This window comes from Syngnathus scovelli, chromosome 8, assembly GCF_024217435.2.
Source record: "Syngnathus scovelli strain Florida chromosome 8, RoL_Ssco_1.2, whole genome shotgun sequence".
NCBI lineage: Eukaryota > Metazoa > Chordata > Actinopteri > Syngnathiformes > Syngnathidae > Syngnathus > Syngnathus scovelli.
In genome coordinates this window covers 9,913,763-9,938,084 of record NC_090854.1, presented here as the reverse complement: position 1 = coordinate 9,938,084, position 24,322 = coordinate 9,913,763, and the positions used below count along the sequence as shown (strand labels likewise).

At 41.0% G+C, this 24,322-nt stretch overlaps 3 protein-coding genes across 4 annotated transcripts; 1 reads left to right on the top strand and 2 right to left on the bottom strand.

Annotated features, from left to right (window-relative positions):
* desma (desmin a) lies at window positions 1-4,210 on the bottom strand. Its single transcript, XM_049728105.2, has 10 exons — window positions 3,534-4,210; window positions 3,127-3,187; window positions 2,920-3,015; window positions 2,228-2,389; window positions 2,011-2,136; window positions 1,822-1,932; window positions 1,542-1,651; window positions 1,229-1,281; window positions 847-938; window positions 1-467 (listed from the first exon to the last, which is right to left on the bottom strand). Exons 1-10 carry the CDS (start codon window positions 4,103-4,105, stop codon window positions 426-428), a joined length of 1,425 nt encoding a protein of 474 aa, XP_049584062.2. The 5' UTR covers window positions 4,106-4,210; the 3' UTR covers window positions 1-425.
* A 4,151-nt stretch (window positions 4,211-8,361) lies between these two features.
* On the top strand, window positions 8,362-18,624 carry ptprna (protein tyrosine phosphatase receptor type Na). 2 transcript variants are annotated; one of them, XM_049728089.2, is made up of 24 exons: window positions 8,362-8,691; window positions 10,149-10,199; window positions 11,965-12,075; window positions 12,143-12,248; window positions 12,397-12,523; window positions 12,613-12,808; window positions 12,875-13,009; window positions 13,078-13,206; window positions 13,344-13,378; window positions 13,523-13,785; window positions 13,872-13,958; window positions 14,048-14,127; window positions 14,271-14,335; window positions 14,856-15,065; window positions 15,286-15,498; window positions 15,570-15,717; window positions 15,827-15,900; window positions 16,026-16,103; window positions 16,189-16,308; window positions 16,414-16,580; window positions 17,247-17,300; window positions 17,443-17,507; window positions 17,795-17,868; window positions 17,960-18,624. In XM_049728089.2, exons 1-24 carry the CDS (start codon window positions 8,616-8,618, stop codon window positions 18,029-18,031), a joined length of 2,736 nt encoding a protein of 911 aa, XP_049584046.1. In that variant the 5' UTR covers window positions 8,362-8,615; the 3' UTR covers window positions 18,032-18,624. The 2 variants fall into 2 exon arrangements, with proteins under 2 accessions (XP_049584046.1, XP_049584045.1); XM_049728088.2 differs by having other exon boundaries at window positions 8,363-8,691; window positions 15,238-15,498.
* Window positions 18,625-18,738: 114 nt separating this feature from the next.
* Window positions 18,739-23,052, bottom strand: dnajb2 (DnaJ heat shock protein family (Hsp40) member B2). The gene is made up of 11 exons (XM_049728132.2): window positions 22,801-23,052; window positions 21,978-22,074; window positions 21,721-21,830; window positions 21,574-21,627; window positions 21,313-21,426; window positions 20,967-21,038; window positions 20,764-20,887; window positions 20,520-20,590; window positions 20,149-20,439; window positions 19,133-19,206; window positions 18,739-19,039 (listed from the first exon to the last, which is right to left on the bottom strand). Exons 2-10 carry the CDS (start codon window positions 22,040-22,042, stop codon window positions 19,178-19,180), a joined length of 930 nt encoding a protein of 309 aa, XP_049584089.1. The 5' UTR covers window positions 22,043-22,074; window positions 22,801-23,052; the 3' UTR covers window positions 18,739-19,039; window positions 19,133-19,177.
* Window positions 23,053-24,322: the final 1,270 nt, after the last annotated feature.

The following is a 24,322-nucleotide window of genomic DNA, read 5'->3' as shown; positions in this document are numbered from 1 at the left end:
TTTGAACAAGTAACAAATGTCTTTTATTGTGCTATTTGAGTCAGAGTGAAGCAGCTTGACATGGTTGCCCATGCACACACAATCACACGCTCTCGGCACAAGGCCAAGATCATAATGTCACACATGACTTAGTTCCTTTTTTCAAGAGATGCTTCTTGACATATTTAACCACCATCTTCCCATTTTTTGCTCCGGCCGCTAACACTAACACAAGCCATTCTCGATTCAATCGCACAAATGCATATCAACATAGACAAAACGTGGAAAATGTGCCGTCACAATTCGCTCTGACCCGCTTTGATGCTTTGTGGCTTGCAAGGTTTGGCATAAACCAATACGCAACAGTGGGAAGATGCCTATATTTTTAATTTTTATTCATTTTTTTGCAGCTTATTGTAATAGATTTTGATGTCATCACCTCCCTTTCACATGATGTCCTGCTGGTGCTGTGTGGACTCGCTGACAACCTAAGAGAGATATTAAAAAATAGTTTGACTGCTGGTTAAGAATCTATTTATTGTGCAACATTAAGGATCAAAGTATGTTGTAGATAATGCTGGAGAATATTTTCCATCCACAGTTAAGTGTCTTGTGTCAGTCAAGTGGGAACGTGACAAAAACTCTGGCATGACTGCAGGTTTATTAATATAATCTTTCTTTTTTCAGAGCAGACTTCTCTTGTGAGAAGTTAGAAAATAGTAGAAAAAAGTTGGAAAATGGTACATGATCAACTTAGCACCCCCAATAAATTAAAAATATTTTCATTACATCTGGATATGAAAAAAAGATGCCACTGGTTTATTTCCAAGTGACTTCTAATGGGTGTTTGTGTGTGCTTGCGCCAACCTCTCCATCACGGGTCTCGATGGTCTTGATGAGAACTGTCTTCTTTGAGTGCATCTCGGAGGAACGCTGGGACTGAGACTCGGGACTGGTCTCTGGAATGAGACATACACAAACATAGCCTCATTTTAATTCTAATGACACTTATGACTTTCGGCTCAGCCCACACACCAGTTGGTTGAACCAGCAAGCCTCAAGGGTTGGTTACATGTCATATATCCCCACACAGTGGTGAGTATGGGTCATTGGAGTTATGTAATATGCTGAAAATAGCAACCCCCCGTGTTTGGTAAGGGGTTATACTTAGTCTTTTGACCCTTCCTCCGCAATTTCGAATGCTTATTTTATGGGTATGTTTGTGTAAAGACCGCACAGTTTCACCGACCTCTAAATCCAATGGCGGAATAGGCAGTTTGGAGAGGCATTGTGGTGGTGATCCTAGAAAATAAGAAAACACAAAGATATACAATATTTATAATATAATATACAGCAATTTGTTTAATTCCCGTACAGTTAATTTTGCTGTTTGCAAGCTGATCCATAAATAGCCAAAATTTGTGTTTTATTGCTGCCCATTGGGGGGATAATAAATAAATAACAAATTGATATATATATATATATATGTTATATATATGAACATATATGTTAGCAGCAAGTCTTGTTGGGGTTATATACAAGTTTATATAAGAATAGCGCACCTGGTCTCTTCTCCCTCCAGCAGCTTGCGGTAGGTGGCAATCTCAATATCCAGAGCCATTTTGACATTCAGCAGGTCCTGGTACTCCCTCAGGTGACGGGCCATATCATCCTGGAAACCAAATGCTGTCGTCAAATAAACACCCTTCTCCAAACATTCAAGCACTGCGACGATTGCAAATAAACGCATCTGTGACAAGGATTAAGTGCGCTCGATTTCCCATTTATGCATCAGATGGATGCTGTTCTATTTAAGTGACAGATGGAATATAAAATATTGACCTTCATTTTAGCAATGTCCTCCTCCAGACGTGCGATCGTATCCTGGTAACCGGAAGCCTCACGACCCATGCGGTCTTCAATCTCTCTCATCTGACGCAGCAGAGACTCATTCTATGGAGTAACAGAGATGTAAGGAAGTGGAGAAGTCGAGAGAAAATAAGAAATGCTTCATATGTGTTTGCTACTCACGGTGCCCTTGAGTGAGTCAATCTCACAAGTATAGGACTGGATCTGGTGTCGGAACTCCATGCTCTCTTGTTTGGCAGAGCGCAGGGCATCATTGTTCTTACTCACAGCCTGGTTCAGATCTGTGACCTTAGGAAAGAAGGTTGACATTTGAGCGATAGAATACCAGACCAACGTTTATCTACATAACAAGATTTGGTTTGTGAATGTCGCGTCCTACCTTAGATTTGTACCAGTCCTCGGCCTCTGAGATGTTCTTGGCAGCGATCGCCTCGTACTGCATGCGGATGTCCCTCAAAGCGGCGGTCAGGTCGGGTTTGGACATGTCCATCTGGATCTGCACCTGAGTGTCCTGAATATGGCTCTGCAGCTCACGGATTTCCTGGAGGAAAAATGTATTTTCAACACACATGGCAATCATAGATGTTAAGTAAAAATGCCATTGTATTATTTATGGCACGTACGATATTAGCAGAGAACAGACAACTATATTAGGCTCATTGAATTAGGCACAACTGTTACATTTGAACTGATAAGGCTTGGTTGCTTTCAGCTGCCCTGTGGACCAACCAAAATAGCATTGCATCTGTTCACATGCATACTCTTCTTTTTTGTTCTTGATATAGACAACAGCTGACAAGCTCTCTTCAAGCAGGCCACAGTTGAGAATTTCCCAAAGGTTAAAGTTGAGGTGTAAAAAAACTGCACTTCACCATATGCTTCTTCAAGCAGATCGTAATCATGGAGTTCAGTGAATATGAGTTACTGTGAAATGTGTCATAAATATCCCGTGTGTATATTTTCCAACCCCTGAACTTCTCAATGTGCCAGCATCCGATTGAGTCTATTTACAGTATTTTGGACATTGGTCAACAGCTACAAAAGATATATTTAACTGACTGCTCAACAAACCTCTTCGTGGATCTTCTTGAGGAAGGCAATCTCTTCTTGCAGACTCTCGATACGCCTCTCCAGGTCCAACCGGGCCAGAGTGGCACTGTCCACATCCTAGAAAAAAAAAAAAAGGGAAGAGCAGATATATAGTCTGTCTATAGGAAGATTAAATTGAGTTAGTGGGGGACATTGCAGTAGCATTAATGAACTGGGGGGTTGACGTACAGCTCTGAAGGCAGACAGATTATTCTCGGCTTCTTCCTTTTGGTGAACCTCCTCCTGTAGTCTGCAATGAAGAAAGGAAACAATGAAACTTGTATTTTAAAAATAAAAAAAACACCCTTTTGACACCAAGTTTATCACACAACTGTCACAATGGACACTGGGTGGAAGAAAAATTACAGAACACAAATCAAGGTATTTATTGTGATGGGAAAATGAAGCTTCAAATTTGCTTCATGAACCAGTTGTATTATTTTTCTTCTCGAGATGGCACTTATTGTTCACACTGACTTGCCATTTCTTAAACCAACAATGTCATCTAGAAGAGCAAAAAAATATAACAACTGGTTCATGAAACAAATTCGAAGCCTAAGCTTTCTATCACTGCCCTCAACCACCCGCTCACCTACCTGAGTTTCAGTTTTTGAAGGTCATCAGCCAGGTTATCTCTTTCCACCTCCACACGGGCACGCTGGTTGGACAAAGCTTCAATTTGCCTCCTCAGCTCCCTCATTTCATCTTCGTACATCTCAGCCACGCGCCCGGGTCCCTCGCGGCCCTTGAGCTTCTCGATCTCCACCGTCAGAGCAGCGTTCTGCTGCTCCAGGAAACGAACCTTCTCAATGTAGCTGGCGAAGCGGTCGTTGAGATGCTGAAGCTCGGCCTTCTCGTTGGTCCTTGTGTTGAGGAAGTCTTGGTTCATGGCATCGGCCAGGTTGAAGTCAAGTTTCTCGCCGTAGGTGCGCATGGCTGTGGAGGAGCCCAGGCCGAGGCCGGCGCCCCCGGAGGACACCCTGAAGCTGGAATACGACGGACCACCACTTTTAACCTCATACACTCGAGTACTATGGCTCGAGGAGCTGCGACCTCCTCCTCCATGAGTGGAGAAGAGGGAAGACATCGGAGATGAACCAACACCAGTACCAAAGGTGCGACGGTACGAAGAGGCCGACTGGGCGGAAGAGGAGTAGGACTTGCTCATGACTGCTGGTTTGACGTATTTGATGTTGGTGGAGTTGCTCGAGAAGCCAAGAGCCAACTGAGCCGCTGGGTGAATGGGACAGGAACCAAGTGAAGAACCCCCCTGCAGCATGCGTGGCTATTTGTAGCTTTGCCACACCCACCGTCACCACGACACCGCCTCAATGTCCACCCATTACCTCTTTTGTCTTTCTACCACCTGACTCCACCTTGCCTTCATTTTTTTAAAATCACTTTTGCATAACTTTTATCATAATAATTTTGACAGCACTTACACTCACTAGTCATAACATTAGGCATACCTGCATTGCGTCATCTCCAGGTATTCGCCCATATCATGTGGCTAAATACATTTTGGAGGATTTTTTAGAAACTTCCGACTGCTTACATTCATACTCCAAAGGCCTATGCTGGACATTTCCTCGCCCCTCTGTAGCCACTCAGCTGTTGCAGTGCTTTCCTTCCCTCCTAACCCCCATTAGCCTCCTATTGCCAGACGCCTATTCAGCTGTCCAGCGAGTCTGGTTTCAACTGCTTGTGGTTGTGGTTGTGCATGTGCGTGCGTGCGTGCGTGCGTGCGTGCGTGCGTGCGTGCGTGCATGACAGATGGATCCTGAATATAATTGAGTGTTTCATTTGCATGCGGTCATTTCAACAACCCAAAATGGTGAGTTGGATAGTTCCTAAACACTGTATACAGTAAGTAAAGACGTCAAAAGGCGAACATGAAAACTCTATTTATCTATTTTTTACATTAGCACGTAATAATGAGTTGTGACAATCTGAAAGCCAATTCCTAAAGATTACTACTATTTTGTTTTTTATAATATCAAAACAATTCTATAAACATAGTGTGAGTTGCCACCCAGTCAGTAGCTATACTTATAGCTGGGTCATGCATTGCCCTCCCTCAGTTATGTAAGGAGTAGTATGAGTTACTGCCAAGAAGGTCACATAATTTTGCCATAGGGGAACGCCACTCTGTCACACAACAGAAGTACGATGCTATTTGTGTGTCACTTTATCCTAAAAGAATTTCTAAAAGTAAATCCAAGTACAAACTAGAATTAGTAAGCATTGACTTCCCGGGAACAAACTAATTGATCATTTTTAAAATAAACACAATATTATTATTATTACAAGATATTTTTTTTTGTCATAAAACAAGGTCTTGTTACTTTAACTTGCCTGTAATTATACAAAGAGCTGATCTTTCCACAAGATGTTTGAACCACTGGAGGTGAAAGCAACAGAGAGAGTTTCACTCTATAGAACCGTGTTGGCTACCTCAGGAAAAGAAAATTATTGTGATAATGTACAGTAGGTCGATAGACATTGCTGGAAAGAAGCAATGTGATCAATAATAAACACAAAAGCAAACCTCTCTCTGGTTTTCTCCAGAGTCAATACCTTAGACACAAAGAGGGAATGAAGACTTGAGGGGAATCAATCACAAGTGACGCAAGCACTGATTATGCACCTATAGAGTCCGTGCAAGCATCCGAGCATGACTACTACATGTGCCTATAGGGGTGGGGGGATCCAATGGTTCAAAGGGCCCTTGTGTGTGTGGCCTTGCCAGTAGTCGTCTTTCACGAGGCACATGTGTCAGCTGCCGGTGGTGTCACACTATTTTTAGCATTCCTGTTCGTCCAGCCCACACGTCCAAAGGATCATTTGAAATGACAGGTACCAAAACGCTTGACACAAATGAGGAAAATAATTATTATTTTTTCTGATATCCTTACAACTGATTTCAAAAGTTGCAGATGATTGAATGCCAATAAAAGTGATTGACCACCACAATTTGATACTACTACAGCAAATGTATTGATCCATATTGTAATCATCAAATATTCTGTGCTTTAATTGGGCTTCATGGCAGTGCTAATAGAAAAAAAAGTTGAATGCTAATTACTCTCTCACTGTGTTCATATTCCAGGGGTGATGCATGGTGTCCTCATTACATTGCTATAAAAGGGAAATGATCCAATAGGAAATAAAGAGAATTGACTGCACTGTCTGATGACATGATAGCGGGAGCCATCTCTCATCAATTTTCTCAGACACAGAATTACTGTTGAATCACCAGCGCGGAACACAAAATGAATAACCTCTGAGCTGACTAACGAGATCAGATACAGCGATGAAGCATTCTGGCAGCCAGAAAACAAACTTAAATTAGCTCTCGGATCTCATCACGGCTAAACATGTCCCAAACAAGTCAGAGAATTATAATAGTACATGGGAGCCAAACTCCTTCCCTGTCCAACCTCCAAACTGAGCACGCCAGTTATAAAATGAACATATCTTGTTAATCTAAATTAACATTATATAAAAAGAAAAAAAAAAACACACACAAAATGCCCGGGGCATAGACATGGCAAAAAAAGATGCAGGGCCACACTAGCATTGAACATTAGTGTCAAGTAGTGATCCACAAAATATCATTATGCAGGCTGTAAATTGCCCACGTTTGAGACCTCTGTAAAAAAAAAAATGTCTCACGATCTCATTATCTTTTAGTGATTAAACAATGTGTCATGTCTAGACATGCTGCTACTGAGCTGGAGAATCTGATGGTAAAAATCACATGTTTAAAAGGGACCCCGATAGCGCAGATGGATGATGGCGCTCAGCTGGTGTAACCCGTTATAAATGTGGGATGCCTGTTACCTAGCAACCAAACAAACACATATACACACATGCCAACATGGTGAGCTGCCAAACAAGAGCGACGAGGACGACAGAATGAGTTTAAAGGCATGACGGTATGCCTGCGTGTGTGTGTTGGTGATTGCATACAAACGTGTAATATCCAAAGCGTTTCCAAATCTATTTCAGTCTATCACGGGGCCGTTGGCAACTCAGTGTGACAAAAAAAAAAGCCAGCGGTGGCCATTAAAACAAACCCGGTAATTCATGAGTCACACCGGCTTAAAAGAGCACATCCTGGTAGATTGCAGTCTCATTGCAACATCTCAATGCACAGTAAAACTGATAGGGCAATAGTCAGTATGTAATACATTAAAAAAACATGTGCACAGCTTAGCACACCCATTTTCACATTTGTCACATACTTGTTTCATTTGGAAATTAAATTCCTCTTGCATGTATGCAATTCCATCAAGCCATATGGTAATATGGGACATTTGTTGCACACCGCCTCCAGCAACCCTAGAATAGGACAAATGTGTGAATAGCAAGCTCAAAGCCAGGAATCTGGCATTTCAAATGGCAGGCTTTTCTTGGTTTCATAGGGTTCTAAAAATAAAATGTAATGATGGGTTTTCAGGTTGTAATCGCTCTAATATAAGAAGCAACGTGTGTGGAGTGCATTTGTTATTGTTGTTTTATTGTGTGCCCTGCCTGACAACCACATCGTCAATCCGTGCCATCCACAAACCTTCTATCCCCCTAACAAGTGTACATAATGTGTTTTATGGGATAATTAACATTATGTCAAGTTTTAAAGTGCATTTTTGGCCTCATATTTAAGCAGCTATAGTTAAAACATATTGTAGTTCAATCCAACGTCACCACTAGAGGGTAGAAGAGGGTAAGAGAAGAACTGAGCTGCAAAAAATAGGTGGGTTGTAACCCCAAAGGTGATATTGAGCATAAAATCTGAGGGACGTTTACATTTTAAGTTTGCAATGTCATACTGCAGATCTCAGCACTGTGGCCTTTCGGATGTCAGCACCTCTAGAGCAACAGAATATTTAAAAAAAAAAGAATTCTAAATGGATGCTGCTTTGAAAATGTATATTGCTGTCTGTTGTGCAATTTTTATGAGCCTGGAGTAATTGTAGTCTCCTATTCTTACCCGACAGACATGTCCATATGTGCTTTATTCTCAAATTTAACAGTAGACAGAACCTTTATCTCTCTCTATTTCTTTACATTCTTGGGGGAAAAAACAACAACAAAAAATAAGGAGTACAATATACAAGTAGGCCTTTTTGTTTTAAAAAGTAAGGCGTAAAAGTTGTCATCAGGAAAGATACTCAATTACACATGCACAAAAACTAGAAGTTGAAGAACTGATTGCCACGCATTGGTTTACTTACAGGTTAATTATCTACTTTGTGTCATATAAAAAAAAAATGTCTCCAAGACTGTGTTTCGTCCACGTCTCCCCTTGCTATTTCAGCCTGAGATGACGCACCTGCAGCTTCCTTCATTTGGTTTTACGTTGTTTCCGCAATGATGCTGTTGGCCCCGCCCCTCCTCAGCATCATCACTTTCCTCCTCCTCAACGGGAGAAAAATGTACTTTTTGCATCCAGCCAGTCGCTCAGTCTGCCTTTAGCCACCAGTCGTATATAGATATTTAAAAAATATATAGACATTTCTAGCCTGATATTTTTGTTGGCCACAAGGGGGATTGTGCTCTAAATGTGAGCCATCCACACTGGCTCTGCAGCCGTTTTTTGTACACAATGGGGATTTAAAGGAGAAAAAACTGCAAAAATTTCTTCTTGTTGTTCTGCCGTGACACTTGAACGCACCATGCAGCATCCGAGGGCATGGCGAGCTGTGCTGCTCCTCACAATCGTGCTTCGCACGGGGTTGTCAGACAGATACGGTAAGGCGATTAATGCTTAAAGTCTGTATAGTCGAGTTTTTTTTTTTTAATTTTATATTATTTTTTTAATTAATTAATTTATTTATTTATTTATTTTTATTATAATCTTCACTGTGAGCTGCGACTTTCATTGTCGATGTGGTGCTTCTGTCTTCTGTGATTTATTTTGCTAAACAAACAGTAGATTGTTATCTGTAACAGGAGCTGATGATTAGCTACAGAATGCCAAGTGAGGAGTGATAAGGAGTGCATTTGCATTCTCTGTTGATGTATTTTTCAAATAGAGATGACAACCATATATGGCCACTACTTTACTACCATTTACCACATTGCATCTTTGGCGTCAACGTATACATATATGTATTTTTTTAAACATTTTTTTAGGATGCTTCTGTTCACCTTTCCTTAGCTGGTTTTTTTCCTTCTATTCTTTATTTTATTCGGTCCCCTCTATTTTTAAGATCATATCTTCGTAGAGTAAATAGCCTTCAAGTAAAAAAAAAAAACAAGCCAATATCATAATTTCCCTACATCATTATTGAATTATTTTGACAAAAAAATAAAATACATATGATACATTTTCATATAAAAACAGGATTTCATATTTAATTTGAGTAAAAATTACAAGATTGTAAATTCAATAATAAAAGTTGTATACATATGTTGGGCTTACTGTAATTATTTGGTTAAAATGTTAGTATTTGCTTATAGTCAACAAGTCTTGATAAGAATTCTGGAACTGTGCTGCATCATAATGAAAGCTGTTTCTAATATTCTGCTTCCCTTATTAAATGTGAAAGGTGCTCAACATCTTTTTAGAGGCTGCCATTATTTTTAACTTAATTTCTAATGACATTTTTTTCAACACTGTCAATCAACGCTGATGACAGGAATTCAAATGTCACAATTCATTCATGATTCATCTTTTGACAAAAACATGCTTAGTGTTGACTTTGATGTGATTTTGATTGTCTCTCACGTACAAATGGAGAGCAGAAAGCTGCAAATCAGAAAGGCAAGCTGGCAGGCAGCGATAACAGTACATTACCTGAAGCACTTGCGTCCTATCTCAAACCAAACACCTGCTCATTCACATAAAAGCAAAATATCATCCCCTTGAAACCTGATGAGAAACAACAGAAAAAATTTACAAATTAAAAATCACAATTCAATGGTGGAAATTCTGTAATTGTACCATTTTTTAAAGAAAGACATTGTTTTACAGTACCCCTACAGCAGTTGCTACTTGGATGAGTAAACTTCTAACATACCCATGATTCTAGTGAGAATAATTGATATTGAAAACGGATTTATGAATTGTAACCACTTGGGTGAATATTGTAATTGATTGTTTTGTTTCCATCACGGTGCATTCGTGTAAAACCACCACCCTGTCGGACTTTGTCGAATTCACACATTTTACCTGTGGACATTATTTGTTTGTTTTTTTGCATCAGGTTGCCTGTTTGAGAGAAAACTGTGCTCCAGGGATCAGTTTTGCTCAGATGGTAAGAAACACACACACACTCATAGCATTCAATTATGATGTCCTGGTGGTTGCATTGACAAAAGGCCTCAGCAAAAAAATCAAGACAAATCAATTCAAGGATTTTTTTTCCCTCTATGCCTCTATGTGTCCGATTCCCACTGTGACGTTCCCATCTTGGTTTCATTAGCTTTATCGAAGCCCCACCTCCCTCCTCTGCTGTCTCCATGGCAACACTGACATCACGTTGAGGTCGACACCCCCACAGTTGTTGTGCTAATACAGTGATGAGTCACTGACACAGGCTTACGTGCTTCTCGGTGAAAATTGCATTTACGCACATAGCATCGCCGTAGCGCAGAATACTGCATATGAACTCCTGAATGAAAATAAACTAGAACATTTATTTTTCAAATGGGAAGAGAGAGGGAGAGAGAGTAATGTAATGTAATGTAATGTAATGTAATGTAATGTAATGTAATGTAATGCCAGTTTCACATTGACTAGCAGATAATAAACATCAGCAGCTGCCAGATCGCATTTGGCTAAAGAGGCATCTACCTTAACTCTACAAATTTATTCTATTATCCATGTAAACAGTGAATGATTGTAGCATAATTTTAAAATGGCCAGTTTGTAGTTGTTTCCCCGATTACAAAATAACTACTAAGAGAGCAGTTTTCCAGTACCAATATTACAGGCTACAGACAATTTAAATAACATCTTTGTTAACTGGAAGATAATCTGTGGCCTCGGAATAGCAACGCTAAACGTTAGTAGCAAAGCAATTTGATCCTTGTAATTGTGTGCGGCCTCATTTGTGTCAAAAAGATGCATATTGGACATTTTATTTTTAAATCTACCAAATAAAAAAACTAACACATATTCCATCAAAATGTATTATATGGCATTATTTATTTTATATTACAAATTGACTTTTATAATTTACTGTCTGCTCTGCAGGTTAAATCCAAACCTCACGTCGAAGAAAATAGAATTTAGGCAAAACCATTCAGTTTATGTATATTTCAGGGTTGGGGGGAAAAAAAAGACTCTTCTCTTTGATGCATAATTAGAAGCTAAAAAAAACACATTAATCCCCTTTAATCTGCTCACTTTAACAATTCACCGTGTCACCATAGCAGGCGGGTTTGTGTCAGATTTAGAGGGCGTACAGAAAGACTGCAGTGAGTCATCTCTGCGCCAGAAAAATATCCTCTCAGTTTTGGTCAGTTTCTCATATCACAGTCTGAAAGTTTTTTTGTTTTTTTTTGTCGTTATTTGCTAATAAGTTATATATATTATATTATATTATATTATATTGTATAGTATTGCATTGTATTGTATTGTATTGTATTGTATTGTATTGTATTGTATTGTATTGTATTGTATTGTATTGTATTGTATTATATTATATTTCAACAGGATTTTGATTCAAATGTGAAGAATAATGTCTGTGTAAATCACATATAGATATGTGATCAAGTCAGTCGTCTGTCATATTGTTGCCATAAGGCGGCTGCCTGCAGGTAAGAAGAAAATGCTGAAAATAATGATTGGCGACGGTGAAAGGCCATTGTTGAGGCTACTGTAGCAATCAGGATAAAATGTGTGGGCTGTACCTCAGTTCTATGAGTCATTGTTAAGTGCTACCGTGGCCACACTGGATAGAAAGGTTGCATCAGGAAAGCTTTGCATATTTCATACTCCAAGTTAAGTAGAAAGCAGGGATTGGCGAGGGGGGTTATTTTCCATGAATACATACAAAACAACATTTTGCTTAACAGATGGGCTGTTTGGTCAGTGTCGCAGTTCCAAGCAGGACCGGGTCCAGTACCAAGTAACGGTTCCTGTATTGAAGAGAATGCAAGAAGTCCTGAAACAGCTCATGCTACAAGGTAAGTTTGGACGATTGAATAATAATTTCTTATGGCTAAACTGTACATACTTTGTGTACACATGTAGGTCTTTCCTGGCAGGATGACATCACACAGTATATTCTATCCAAGGAACTGAAGAGAGTTCCTCACACCACCCAATCATCTAAACCGAACGCTTCCTCGCATGTTCCGTAAGTTTTCACCCATCAGAACAAAAGTCAAGCGGAGGTGTCCGATCAATCCCTTCAATCCTCCCTTTGCTGCAGTTCAGCTCTTGTCTGTAATCCACCACTCCGTGTCCATCCTAATCCTTTTGGGTTTTTTTGGGGGGGTTGCAAGGTCCAAGCAGCAGATCTCCAAGCCAGGGTCTGCAGCACCTGCTGGCAACTATGCAGGTTACATGATTGTCGAGCCTCCTCGGTCGCAAATGCAGGGAGCCTCCATCAACCCTTACACATACCAACAGGTTCAACTTTTTTTCATGAAAGCCCGCAAAATCCTTTACAATGAAAAACACCAGAACTACCTGCTAACAAATATTTCTCCCAATGCCAGCACAGGCAACAAGAAGAAGCGGAGAGATCCCTCATTGGAGGAGGAGGAGGCTACACCCGCCCTTCCGCATGGTTGCAGGCCAATCAGAAAGAGCGAGAGCGAGATAGGCAACTACTTCAGGAGGCACTGTCCGTCTATTTGGCTTCTGCACCATCCTCTTATCGCCACCGTGGGTCAACCTCCTTGGCATCTGCAGGTAAAGACATCACTGATATTGTCACGCATCTCGATACAGTGATTTCATATCATTACATATTCTCAGGCCTGCCTTACTATGATGACTTTCAAATGGAGATACCAGTAGACTATACAGAAGAGAGACTTGGATCTACAAACAGGCAACGGCCGTTTCAAAATAAGGCCTCTCAGGTTTACAGCACCCAGTCAGGAAATAATGGTAAGGAAAACCAGCAACACATGTCTAGATGCTTTGGATATTTGTGATTCTGATTTAAGCTTTGTTAGATGGCTTGCTGCAAAAAATGTCAGGCGTTCTTCAGAAGTATGGAGTTGACCCGAAAGAGCTCAGCCAAGAGCAGCTCTACAAATTAGCCCTCATACTGCAACTGCTGCAAGCCAAAGACAAGACACAAGGTATTACATACGACATACCAGAGCTAATTAGACAATTATAATAAAAAAATAGCAAGTAATCTGTTTTACTGTCCACTAAATACCTGAAATTTGAGTTGAATAAGATTAGCTTGTTTTGTGTCTTTTTCTCTACACAGATAAAAATGAGAAGGACCTTGTCACTCTCAAGGAGGTAAGGATTTGCAGTTACCTAAATTGGGAGCACAGGGAATAATGTGCTAAAGTAGTATGACCAGTTGCAAAAGTCTCAACCCCCCAAAATGTACCTTGTGTTGATTTGTGTCAGTCACCCTTCCCTTGTCTTTCTTCTAAATAGATGCAGCTATTAAAAACGGACACCATGTCCAGTAAGCCGGAGAAGCTTCCTTCTTTCCCTGTTGCACCTGAGGCCCCTCAAGCCCCCCAACCTGAGTCAGCTGTAACCACACCCATGACGAAGAGCGCAGGCCCCCTTTCGTCCGCCTCCCAAATGCCACTGGTTGCTCCTGGAGAAGGAGCAGGTTTAGAGAAGGAGGGACTGCCACAAGTTGAGGCTACGGGGGCCAAAGAGGAGTATGGCTACATTGTCACCAACCAGAGGTCAGAAGAAGCCATTTCATTCTGCTGGCAAAAAATATTTAAATGATGATTAAAAACAAGAGCATAATAAAGAATCTCTTGTCCAGCCCTCTGAGTTTATATGATGGTGTGAAGCTTGTGGAGCTACTGGCTGAGAAAATGCACCTGACAACCACCAGCTTCATCAATATAAGGTAGGATGTGTTTTTGTTTATTGCTTGCAAATATATCATGCAAACATCTCTTGACAGTTTATATGCACATGTGTGTTTTGCGTCACTAGCGTGGTGGGACCGGCACTGACATTTCGTATTCGCCAGAATGAGCACAATGTGACAGCTGCAGAGGTGGCGGATAAAGCCGGTGAGACTAGGAAAACAAACATACCCATGCAGCTTTGCACCCACGCAAGTTGTGTTTACGCACATTCAAAGTGAAGCTTTCCAAGGTTTCTTTTTTTTCCCCTGATAGTTGAGACTGACTCACATTTTTGTTTCTTACTATAGTGTCTGAAAAGAATTTCTTGGAGTCTGAGACAAGCCTGAAGATTCTACAGACTGGTGTGGGAGAGGTACAGGATAGACACACACATCCATACAGTGCTCGACAAATACTGTAAATTCGGGTTTATGTACCAAAACAGTTTTTTTAATTTAGATGACATATTGAATCTCATTAGACTTAATTTAAATGCAATTAAAAGAGGTAATACATTTTTCTGCCTGGTACATTTTTTTTCCCTCATACTCACTGAATGTTCTCGAGTGAACGAATGACAACACAGCTCACACGGCACCATTTCACTTGTTGCCATGGTGCTTTGTTTCCTCTCCCCCAATGTGGCGCCCAGATCCGAGGTACTATGACAACAGGTGTCATTAACCTATTCCCTCGTTCCGCACTGACTGCCTGCATGAATCATCACCAGTGATTTTTTTTCTTTCTTAAATAATGGATTATCAAACAAAAGGGCTTTTTAATATGAATGTCAGGTTGGTGTGCAAGCACAGCAGTGTGGGAGGTCGTGATGTTGTAAAACTGCAGGTACATTATGTACTGTACATTAACAGAATGTGTGTGTGTTTTTCCAGAGGACAAATGCACAGGGTCTCCCGCAGGTAACCAGGGTTTCCCAGGGCTCCAGTGGGACGGTCATCACAGTGGTTTCCATGGCAGTGGTTGGAGGAGTGTTGTTACTGGCTGTGGCCATTGCTTGCCTCAGACATTATGCTCACCAAGTGGCCAATGGCAAACTTGGTCTGGGGCCAGAGGGAGGTGCCGAAACACACTTTGATTATCAGGTGAGGCATTGTTGACCTTCAGACGCTCGTTTCATTTCGGTCATTTGCGTTAATATATTTCCACTACTGTTCATTTATACTAGTAGTGGGAAAAAAAACTAGTGGCTGAATGAACCATAGCTGGCTATCAATCACCGGTCCACTTCTCCCTTTGTCTCTATCGCATATTCAGGAGTTATGTCGACAGCACATGGCATCCAAATCATCTCTGTCCCGTCAGGACTGCGTGGGCGCTGCGAGCAGTGGCGTGGCGGGTACAGCAGCCAGCGCCGGTGGGCGACGGGGAACGGATACGTCCCGTGTGAGTAGCGTTTCCTCCCAATTCAGCGATGGCCCGCAGCACAGCCCGTCCTCCACCCACAGCTCCACTCCATCCTGGAGTGAGGAGCCTGCCCAGTCAAATATGGACATCTCCACCGGTCACATGATTCTGGTATGCAGACACACGATCACAGGCAATAGACGTGAAACCTTATGTGCTTATGTTCTGCAACTTTCCATCAGGCCTATATGGAGGACCACCTTCGTAACAAGGACCGCCTTCAGAAGGAATGGGAGGCGCTTTGCTCCTACCAGGCCGACCCCAGTTCAGTGGCCGCGGCTCAAACTCCCAACAACATGGCCAAAAACAGACAGGCTGAATCGCTCCCATGTCAGTTCAAGTAGTGTTTTGTTCTGCCTCAGCACACTATCACTTTAGTGTCCCAATCGGTTTATCCATCAAATTTCATTTTTGATCAGTCTCACCTTTTTCTCGGCAGACGATCACTCACGAGTGAAGCTGAAAAGAGATGTGAACCCCAGAAAACAAGATTACATCAATGCCAGCTTCATTGTAAGTCAATTTTTACATAATGTACGATAGCCAAATTTCCCAATGAGAAATTCATTACCAGATCTGAACTAAAATTTGGCTTGTCAGACTTACGATTTTCTTCTTTTCTTCATTTGGACTGATAGTTTGATCATGACCCTCGCCAGCCAGCCTATATCGCCACTCAGGGACCTCTGCCTCACACAGTGGCAGATTTTTGGCAGGTGAGCACATACGTTTCACAAATCATTATTGGATGTGTGTAGAGCCATATACGTACCGTATGTGTGTGTTCTTACCACGCTTCAGATGGTTTGGGAGAACGGTTGCACGGTGATCGTGATGATGTCCGCTCTGGCGGAAGACGGACAAAAACAGAGCGAAAGATACTGGCCAGATGAGGGTTCGTCACTCTACCATATCTATGAGGTAAGATTGAGATGTTCTGTTTCCCCCTGGTGACCAATGATGGTACTGACAAATTTTAGAGAGATTTGTACGTATCGACTTTGATGACCTTCTTTCTCCTCTTAGGTGAACTTGGTGTCAGAGCATATCTGGTGCAAGGACTTCCTGGTGCGTAGCTTCTACTTGAAGAATGTCCAGACGCAAGAAACGAGAACCCTAACGCAATTTCACCTGCTGAGCTGGCCGGCGGACGGAATCCCCACCTCAACGCGGCCCCTGCTTGACTTCCGCAGGTGTGAAAACACGCCGACACAAATGTGCACGTTGTGTTTACACAACCTGGGAAAGAAAATATTTTCCTGTTGAGTTGTCATTTATCACCATTTTTGCCTTCACATTTCTCCTACCTTGTTGTGTCCTATCACGTATCATCAATATTTACCACAAAACTCATCAACCTAGCGACATCCTTATTGCCGTTCCTCCATTTTGTGTTCTTTCACTGCTCCTCCTCTCTCTCCCTCTACCCCAGTGCACATCTCTAGATGTGCAGGTTTGTACTCGAACATCTCCCAGTGTCATTTTTGCGGTTTGCAGCTAGTACTCTGGCTCCAGTTGCATAGTCACAAAAATGAGCATTGGCAGGTGTGACTGGCTACTGCAAGAGGGACAGTGAATCCGGGGCTTCCCGCCATTTAACCGCCTCCACCACCTCATAAATCTCATCTTGTCATCCTTGACTACATTATCCTTTTCATTCCTCTTGTTGCTCCGCTTTCTAATTGCTTTTAATTCAACCACGAACCACGAGTAACTGTGGCTGCAGTCATAAATCTCCTTCCCAAAACACTTCACTCTATTACAATTTGTCCAGTGAAAGAGGTCAGTAATGCACTCTTGTTGTGTCTGGCTTTTGCTCTATTTTTTTTCTTCTATTTCCTCTCTTTGATACTTTTCAGGAAGGTGAATAAATGCTACAGAGGTCGCTCCTGCCCTATTATTATTCACTGCAGGTAAAAAAAAAAAAAAATTGAATACACGACCTCATATAATGTCAGAATTACAGGATGCGACCAATCAATTTATGCAGTATAAATTGATGGTGGTGTTTGCTATGCGTACTCTGACCTTTCTTTTGCTGTGCCGCAACCACAGCGATGGGACCGGCAGAACCGGCACTTACATTCTCATTGACATGGTGCTGAACCGCATGGCCAAAGGTGAGTTTGCTCTGCTTGCACCTACATGAGCATATTTGGATTAGAGTGAATAGATCACAGGAAGCTTAAAATGGCGGATGGTAGAGTAATGACATAATTTCATGTACTATACAGCTCAATCTTATCTTGGAAAACTATTTCACAATAAAAGACATTGGCCAATCGCCACTATTTTGTTTTTCACTCCTGAAATTTCACCTAACTCATAATTCAGCCATAATTTGTGTCGCTTTTCCAAACACAAATACATTTCTGGATTTGAAGATTTTGGCTGATCTTGTCTTTAGGAGTCAAGGAGATTGATATTGCTGCCACACTGGAACACGTCAGAGACCAGAGACCCGGTTTGGTCAAAACTAAGGTACCAGTTACGTATGTGTTTGCAAATAATTGAGTCTAATTTGTTCAGTGTTTTTCTATTCACTCCTCTTATTCTCGCTTCCCCCACGCAGGACCAATTTGAATTTGCACTGACAGCCGTTGCTGAGGAGGTGAATGCCATCTTGAAAGCCTTGCCGCAATGAACAGCGGCACCGACCGACACACACACACACACACACCAAGACCCAAAAATATTGTAAGACAGCCACATCGGCCAGCGGGACGAAACAGTCACATATCATGGGACTCAAGAAGTTCAATCATTAAAAGTATTTAATTTAATAATAAATTATTTGATAAAATGTTTTAATTTTAATCGTTTGTTTTTTTTATTTTTACCATATGTGAATATGGTAAGTATGGGCAGTCTGAAGACAAGAATACAGTGCCTGTTTGAATTCAGAATTTCTGTGGACCAGAATACTGTATGCGACTGTCTTGTGTCAATTTTAGATGTTTTTTATCGTGAGGTTTGGCTTTGCCTTCACGATTGTCTACATTCATGTGTTACTTACGTACTTAAAAAAAAGTGCACACCATCACGTTTCTCTCAATCATCTTCGGTGTAAATTGTTTAATTTCCGTGAAGCTATGTGATTCATGTAAAACTCTCTCCGATGATTGTATTTATTTCATGTAGCAGGCAGATAAAATATCTATAAAAAATGTATTTTTGACTTAATGAATAAATAAATTTGTGATGTGATGCAGCAAAAATAAATACAGTTTACAATTGTGTTTTTGTACACAGCGGGCTCTATTTTCACAGGGGGGGCTGGACTCAATTCTGGTCTTTTTCCTCAAACCTACACATTGCGCAATCATGGAGATATGTCCAAGACACTCAACATCAGAAGGAAACACTTTATTTCCTTGCTTTACCTTATATGTTAAAAGATTTCAAATGGTTACGTTAATTGTTCTTCCATCTTTTATCCTGTACATTATTGTCCAGTATTGACAACGTAGCATGAACAAAACTGATTAATCCAGACATTATTAATTTTCCAGTTTTTTCCGGCCAGTGTGGAGTAGCTATGCTCATTCACAGTCATACACACGAAGCAAACCTCAATGTAAGAGCCATTCATCATGTAGAAGTCTCGTTGGGCAACGGAAGACAAATGCATCATGAGACATTGAACTTTGATCTGTAAAAGCAGAAATAAAATGTGTGGTTTATAAATTAAAATTAATGAGATATAAGATGGAGCTTTGACACGGAACACGTTGGGACATTTTACCAGAAGATGAGGGGCGTGGTCACAGCGTAGCTTGAGGCAATCGGGTTAGCTGGTGAAGGCCTTAAAGTCTGAGTCTGCAACAGCAAGTAAGAACTTTTAAGAACAACTTCCCAATAGTATAAGTGTTAAGAGGCAATAAAACCTGACTTGACATTTTTTGTAGCACTTTTCTGTTTATGCCTTTCATGTTGTTTCAAATACTCAATATGGAATACGATTACTGCTGCGGGTCAGAGCGCAACAAATATTAGTACACAAAACAAATCAACTGGCGCCATCTCCTTTTTATTTGTTATTGCGTTTTAAACAATGTGAAGTATAAATGACAATAAAGCAGACATATATTTAAAAAAAAAAACTTTTTATGCCTTGAGGTGCGTTGCAGAAATTCTTTAGTAGTTATCATGTGGCAGCGTTAAATAAATAAAGTAAGCAATGCAAAAATACTTCTTGCTTGTTGATAGCACTTGAGAGCAAAATTCTCAACTTGGGAATAAGGCTTTGAACTCTTTCAAGTATACTCTTTGGCTGTTTTTGGGTTTTTTTTTGTCCCAGAAGATTTGGCACATTTGCAAGGATAGGGTTTCTTTGTGCATCCATGATTTAAATTATTGGATGCGTGCTGCTTAAACTAAGCACGTGTGCATGGCAACACATTGTTGGACTCTTTTTAAACCAGACGTGTATTAATAGAGAATGTTCTGTGGTCCACTTTTGGATGATGATGTTTATAAGGCTCAGTGTCTTCGGGCATAAATGCGATTCAATTCAATGAAAAGCCAAGGCGCATTAACACACGACGCACAGACACACCGTCTTTTTCTGCTTCATACCGCTGTCACTAATTTCTTGCGACGCGACATCACCAGACCCTGAATCCTTTCTAAGCGCAGCCCCACTTTGGACCGGAACAACATTGTTGCTAGCGTCTGTGTTTGGATATTGTGTCTCAACAACCGTGTTCCCTCTGTGCTCAGCACTTGTGTCAATCACATCTCTGACCCCGCCCCCGGCACCTGATATGACGTCGGGAGCAGCTGCTTTCTGCTGGGCTTCCATTTCTGACAAGCTGCACGCCAACGCCATCTGGAGTTCTTCATCGTCCTCGTCTTGCTCGCTCTCACCGACTCCTCCGTAACGGTAGAAAGGGGCGGCACTGAACGAACGGTGCGTGCCTGACGAGAACGGGCTGAGCCGAGTTCTGCCAGTTTCGTGACGTAACCGGTTTTCGATTGCGGGATTCGGTTGGTGAGGCTGTCCCTCTCGTCGACTCAGCTCCAGTGCCAGAGCCATTTCATCCTGCACGCCTAAGGGAGAGAAAATAATTACGTATGTTACGTACACTCAATGAATATTTTCAGCACAAAATGTGCACGATTGAGCTTACCATTAATCAGCACAGTCTTTAACACACCATCTTCTTCGATCTCTGTTCTTTCTTGGCCATTCTCTTTAATCCTAAAACAGAGAACGCATATAAAAAAAATATTTCAGTGTATGGAAAAAAAGGCCACACTATTCTAAGTACAATACAAATTGGATTTGAAGTTTTTGTGCCGTGAACATCTTTTTAAAAAAAACATGATTGCAAAATATGTCTATCTGAAATGGTCACAAAGGAAGGCGCTTACTTCTTGGTGGTTGTGCGCTTGCCATTTATGATGCGGGTGGAAGTAGACACAGATTTGAAATTGCCACCTCCTATACCTCCCAGGTCATGAAAACCACCCATGGATGAAAAAGATGCAAATTCACCTGCAGAAGAAAAACACTAATGAATTCAATTAGAATTTTAGAAAATGATCATTCTTATGCATAGTCACTATGAGTTTACCTCCAGCTGAAGGGAACGAGAAAAACCGGTTAGGCCCCAGGCGAGAGGTCGAACCCCCGAATGATAAGTCATCTAATGGAAAGTAGAGAGACAAATTGTCAGGGTGGTGTTTTTTGTTTGTTTATTGTGTTTGGTGATTTTGTTGTTATTTGAATCATCAACAAATAACCCAGAAAGTTTTAATATTATTTGTGTGTATATTTTATATACATGCTGTACTGATTATTCATGATTTTTTTTTTTCTTCATTTATATTTCATGTACAAAGACTAATGCAGGTTTTGGAATGAAACATTTATGGGCAACATGGAAGCAACCATTTATTTTAATTACCAATCTTATTTACCAAAGAAGCTGGCGAAAGGATCCTGGCCACCAAAAAACTCCCTGAAAACCTCCTCTGGACTGCGGAATGTGAAGGCGAATCCTGGGAAATCTGAAGAGAAGTTTGAGGAAGAGCCTGGGGGGGAGAGAGATAATTAACATTTTAATAGAAAATATGAGCAGGAGGGGAAATAAGTGGAAGGTGCACCGTGAGATAGGGGAAAAAATGGAAATCAAAAAGGAGAGCAGATCTAAGGTAAGCAACAAGATTTTTTTTCTGTACCTGAGTGTCTCAATCCTTCACTTCCATATCTGTCGTAAGCACCGCGTTTATTCTCTGTACAAAACAACATCAGCAAAATTTATGATCACGTGCACAAGTACATCAAGCCTCACAGATGACATGACATTACAAGTCAACAAGACTTACGGTCAGAGAGAACTTCATATGCCTCGGCGAGTTCTTTAAACTTCTTTTCTGCTTCCTCTTTATTGTCTGGATTTTTGTCAGGATGCCATTTAAGTGCCAGTTTCCTGTAGCTGAGTTCATAGAAAAATATAAAAAAACAGATGAGGGCATTCTGACACCAAAGGAAACCTGCACTAAATGTTTTAACCATACTACACGTCTTAACATTACGAGCATCAGAAAATTACAAAAGAATATAATGAGACAGCAACACTCACGCCTTCTTGATATCATCCTGAGAGGCTGTTTTGGATACTCCCAAAATGTTGTAGTAATCCACCATGACGCCTCCTGTCACCACTCTCCAACACTCTCCTGGGATGAAAAATTTTTTATAGGCCAAACATAAATTTCATCCATAAAATAGAGATGCAGAAGGCAAAAGTAGGTGAATCATTTGTAAACTGACTTGTTTATTTTTATCACTTGTACTGAAGGAAAGAAGGCAGACATAAAAACAGGTGACAGAGGGGTGGAGTGAGGGATTGGACAAAGGAAGGCAGAAAAACATATTCCAGTGAAGGTGGAAGAATTTTTGTAGGTTAATTTTTTTCCACAAAAAAAAATATTTTGTGGGGAATCTACTTTACATAGATCTTTTCATGCAAGCAATGGAGGAACCACGATTCAGCTTTTTAGTCACCGTAATGGCTATACACACGGTATTACAGTCATGTGAATATAAATAATTATCAATGCAATACATTGAATACATTGCAAGTTGAGCTATCGTTTGACTATTTTAGCCCACTCAGGCTGTCATGCCATCTTACTGGTGGATTGCCACAAGTGTTCGGGGGGGTCTGGGGGGTTTCCAAATTGATGCAAGAGCCCCGCATGCAGCCGTGAGGCCCATGGGACCTGCAAGAAGTGTATTTTGGGAGCAATGGCATCGCACTCACAGGCAGCGGTGTTAAACCAACCTGTACATTTTGCCTAATTGAGACTTAGATCTTCTTTTCGATGTCCCGTGAGTGTTTGGGGACACACATGGACAAGAGTGAGGGACAAATAATAAATTAAGGGTGTAACCTGACCTACCTTGTGAGTTTGACAGAAGATGAGGCGGTTGTTGACAGCGATCGCCGTGTTTCTACAACAGTCTCTTCTTGACGGTGTGTCTCGCCGCAGCAGAGCTGTCGCCTCTGAGCTCCACTCAACGGGTAACAAAACTTGCGGTTCTCCAGCCCAGTTAGACTCGTTGTTGTTGCATATTACGTCATAATCAGCTGAGAGAAGAAATAGAGCGCCGAGAACATGCTGGAGTTTAAAGACGTCATCTGACACGCCCCTAAATGCTGCATTCACTGTAACTCGTAAAGTAGGCAGTCTCATCCGATGATCCCTCGCTACTTCGCGTTTCGTTTATCGCGGCTTCACTACATCGCGGATTTTTTTATCCAAATTAAAAAAAAAACATTTAAAAATCAAAATAAAACTTTTAAATTGAGGAAACACATCTCTAACCTTTACGACAATGTAGTATTGCTCCAAATGTTCGTTTACATTCTTTTAGAAGTCTGTTTTCGCGTGTTAGCACGATCGCGAATCAGCATCTTTCCGCTAACTCGTTAGCCTGCCCAATAGACTTAGACTTAGACTCAACTTTATTAATCGATTGGGATTACTCCTTCAGGGAAATTCAGGCCCCAGCAGTATCCATACCACAGAGCGGGTATACAAAAGACACACAGATGGCATGAGCGCAACTCAATAGGCCCTCATAAGGCTGCCATACAACGGCGCCACAAAGAAAGCCAGAAAGTGCGAAAGATAAAAGCCATCAAAGCAAAGCAAAAAGACAAAAGAAAAAAGTAACAGTGCCCAACCAGCACCCCTCAGTATCAGAAAACACCCCAAAACACACAAAATAGCCTCCACGGGGTCCACAGACAGGTGTAAGGGTAGTCTTGTTGGGGACCGTACTTCGCGGATTTCACTTATCGCGGGTGGTTTTTGGAACCAATTATCCACGATAAACGAGGGATTGCTGTATATTAATACGGGTGAATTAAAAACAAAAGAACAGAATAAAAGAATTACTGAATGGTAATTGCGGATTAGTACGAACAAACTGGTAACCAAAATCGGTCCTGTCAACAGAGTTCTCAAAATATCCCACTTTTGACCTTTCCTCAATGCAACATAAGTCTTCTTAACGACTGCCTGTGGAATTAAATTGACCTCTCGGTAAACAGAAAACCTTGGCTGGGGTTAGAACATATTTTAATGGTTAAACAGAAAAATACAATGACATCAAAATTTAAAAAAGCAAAAACACCAATGAGGAAATTCAATTGTGTGCCTCGTCACCTAAGTGTTGTACCGTTTGTTTTCAGCAGATGACGCTATTTCTCCACTGAAGAAAACTCACCAAGCGTTAATGCATGGGCTTGGGTGAAACTAGGGTGGAAAATACATGCGTCAAGTCAGTTTTGTTAAAATAGACACACAAAAAAAATAAGGTAACCAATGTAGTAACTTAACCCTGGATATAACCAGAAAAAAATATTATTTGCTCCATTTTTCTCTACTGTTATTCAAAATCACAAATGCATCAAAG

Bases quoted from the DNA above. Each gene is read 5' to 3' on its own strand.
- desma (XM_049728105.2), bottom strand. From the start codon at position 4,105: ATGAGCAAGTCCTACTCCTCTTCCGCCCAGTCGGCCTCTTCGTACCGT. The intron at 2,137-2,227 runs GTAGGACGCGAC...TTCTTTCCTAAG, and splicing joins AGGACTGGTACAAATCTAAG to GTCACAGATCTGAACCAGGC. The intron at 1,652-1,821 runs GTCAATATTTTA...TTTGGTTTCCAG, and splicing joins AGGACATTGCTAAAATGAAG to GATGATATGGCCCGTCACCT.
- dnajb2 (XM_049728132.2), bottom strand. From the start codon at position 22,042: ATGGTGGATTACTACAACATTTTGGGAGTATCCAAAACAGCCTCTCAG. The intron at 21,427-21,573 runs GTACAGAAAAAA...TCTCCCCCCCAG, and splicing joins TGAAGGATTGAGACACTCAG to GCTCTTCCTCAAACTTCTCT. The intron at 20,440-20,519 runs GTAAGCTCAATC...TCTCTCCCTTAG, and splicing joins AAAGACTGTGCTGATTAATG to GCGTGCAGGATGAAATGGCT.
- ptprna (XM_049728088.2), top strand. From the start codon at position 8,616: ATGCAGCATCCGAGGGCATGGCGAGCTGTGCTGCTCCTCACAATCGTG. The intron at 15,066-15,237 runs GTGAGGCATTGT...TCGCATATTCAG, and splicing joins AAACACACTTTGATTATCAG to GAGTTATGTCGACAGCACAT. The intron at 17,508-17,794 runs GTGAGTTTGCTC...TCTTGTCTTTAG, and splicing joins GCTGAACCGCATGGCCAAAG to GAGTCAAGGAGATTGATATT.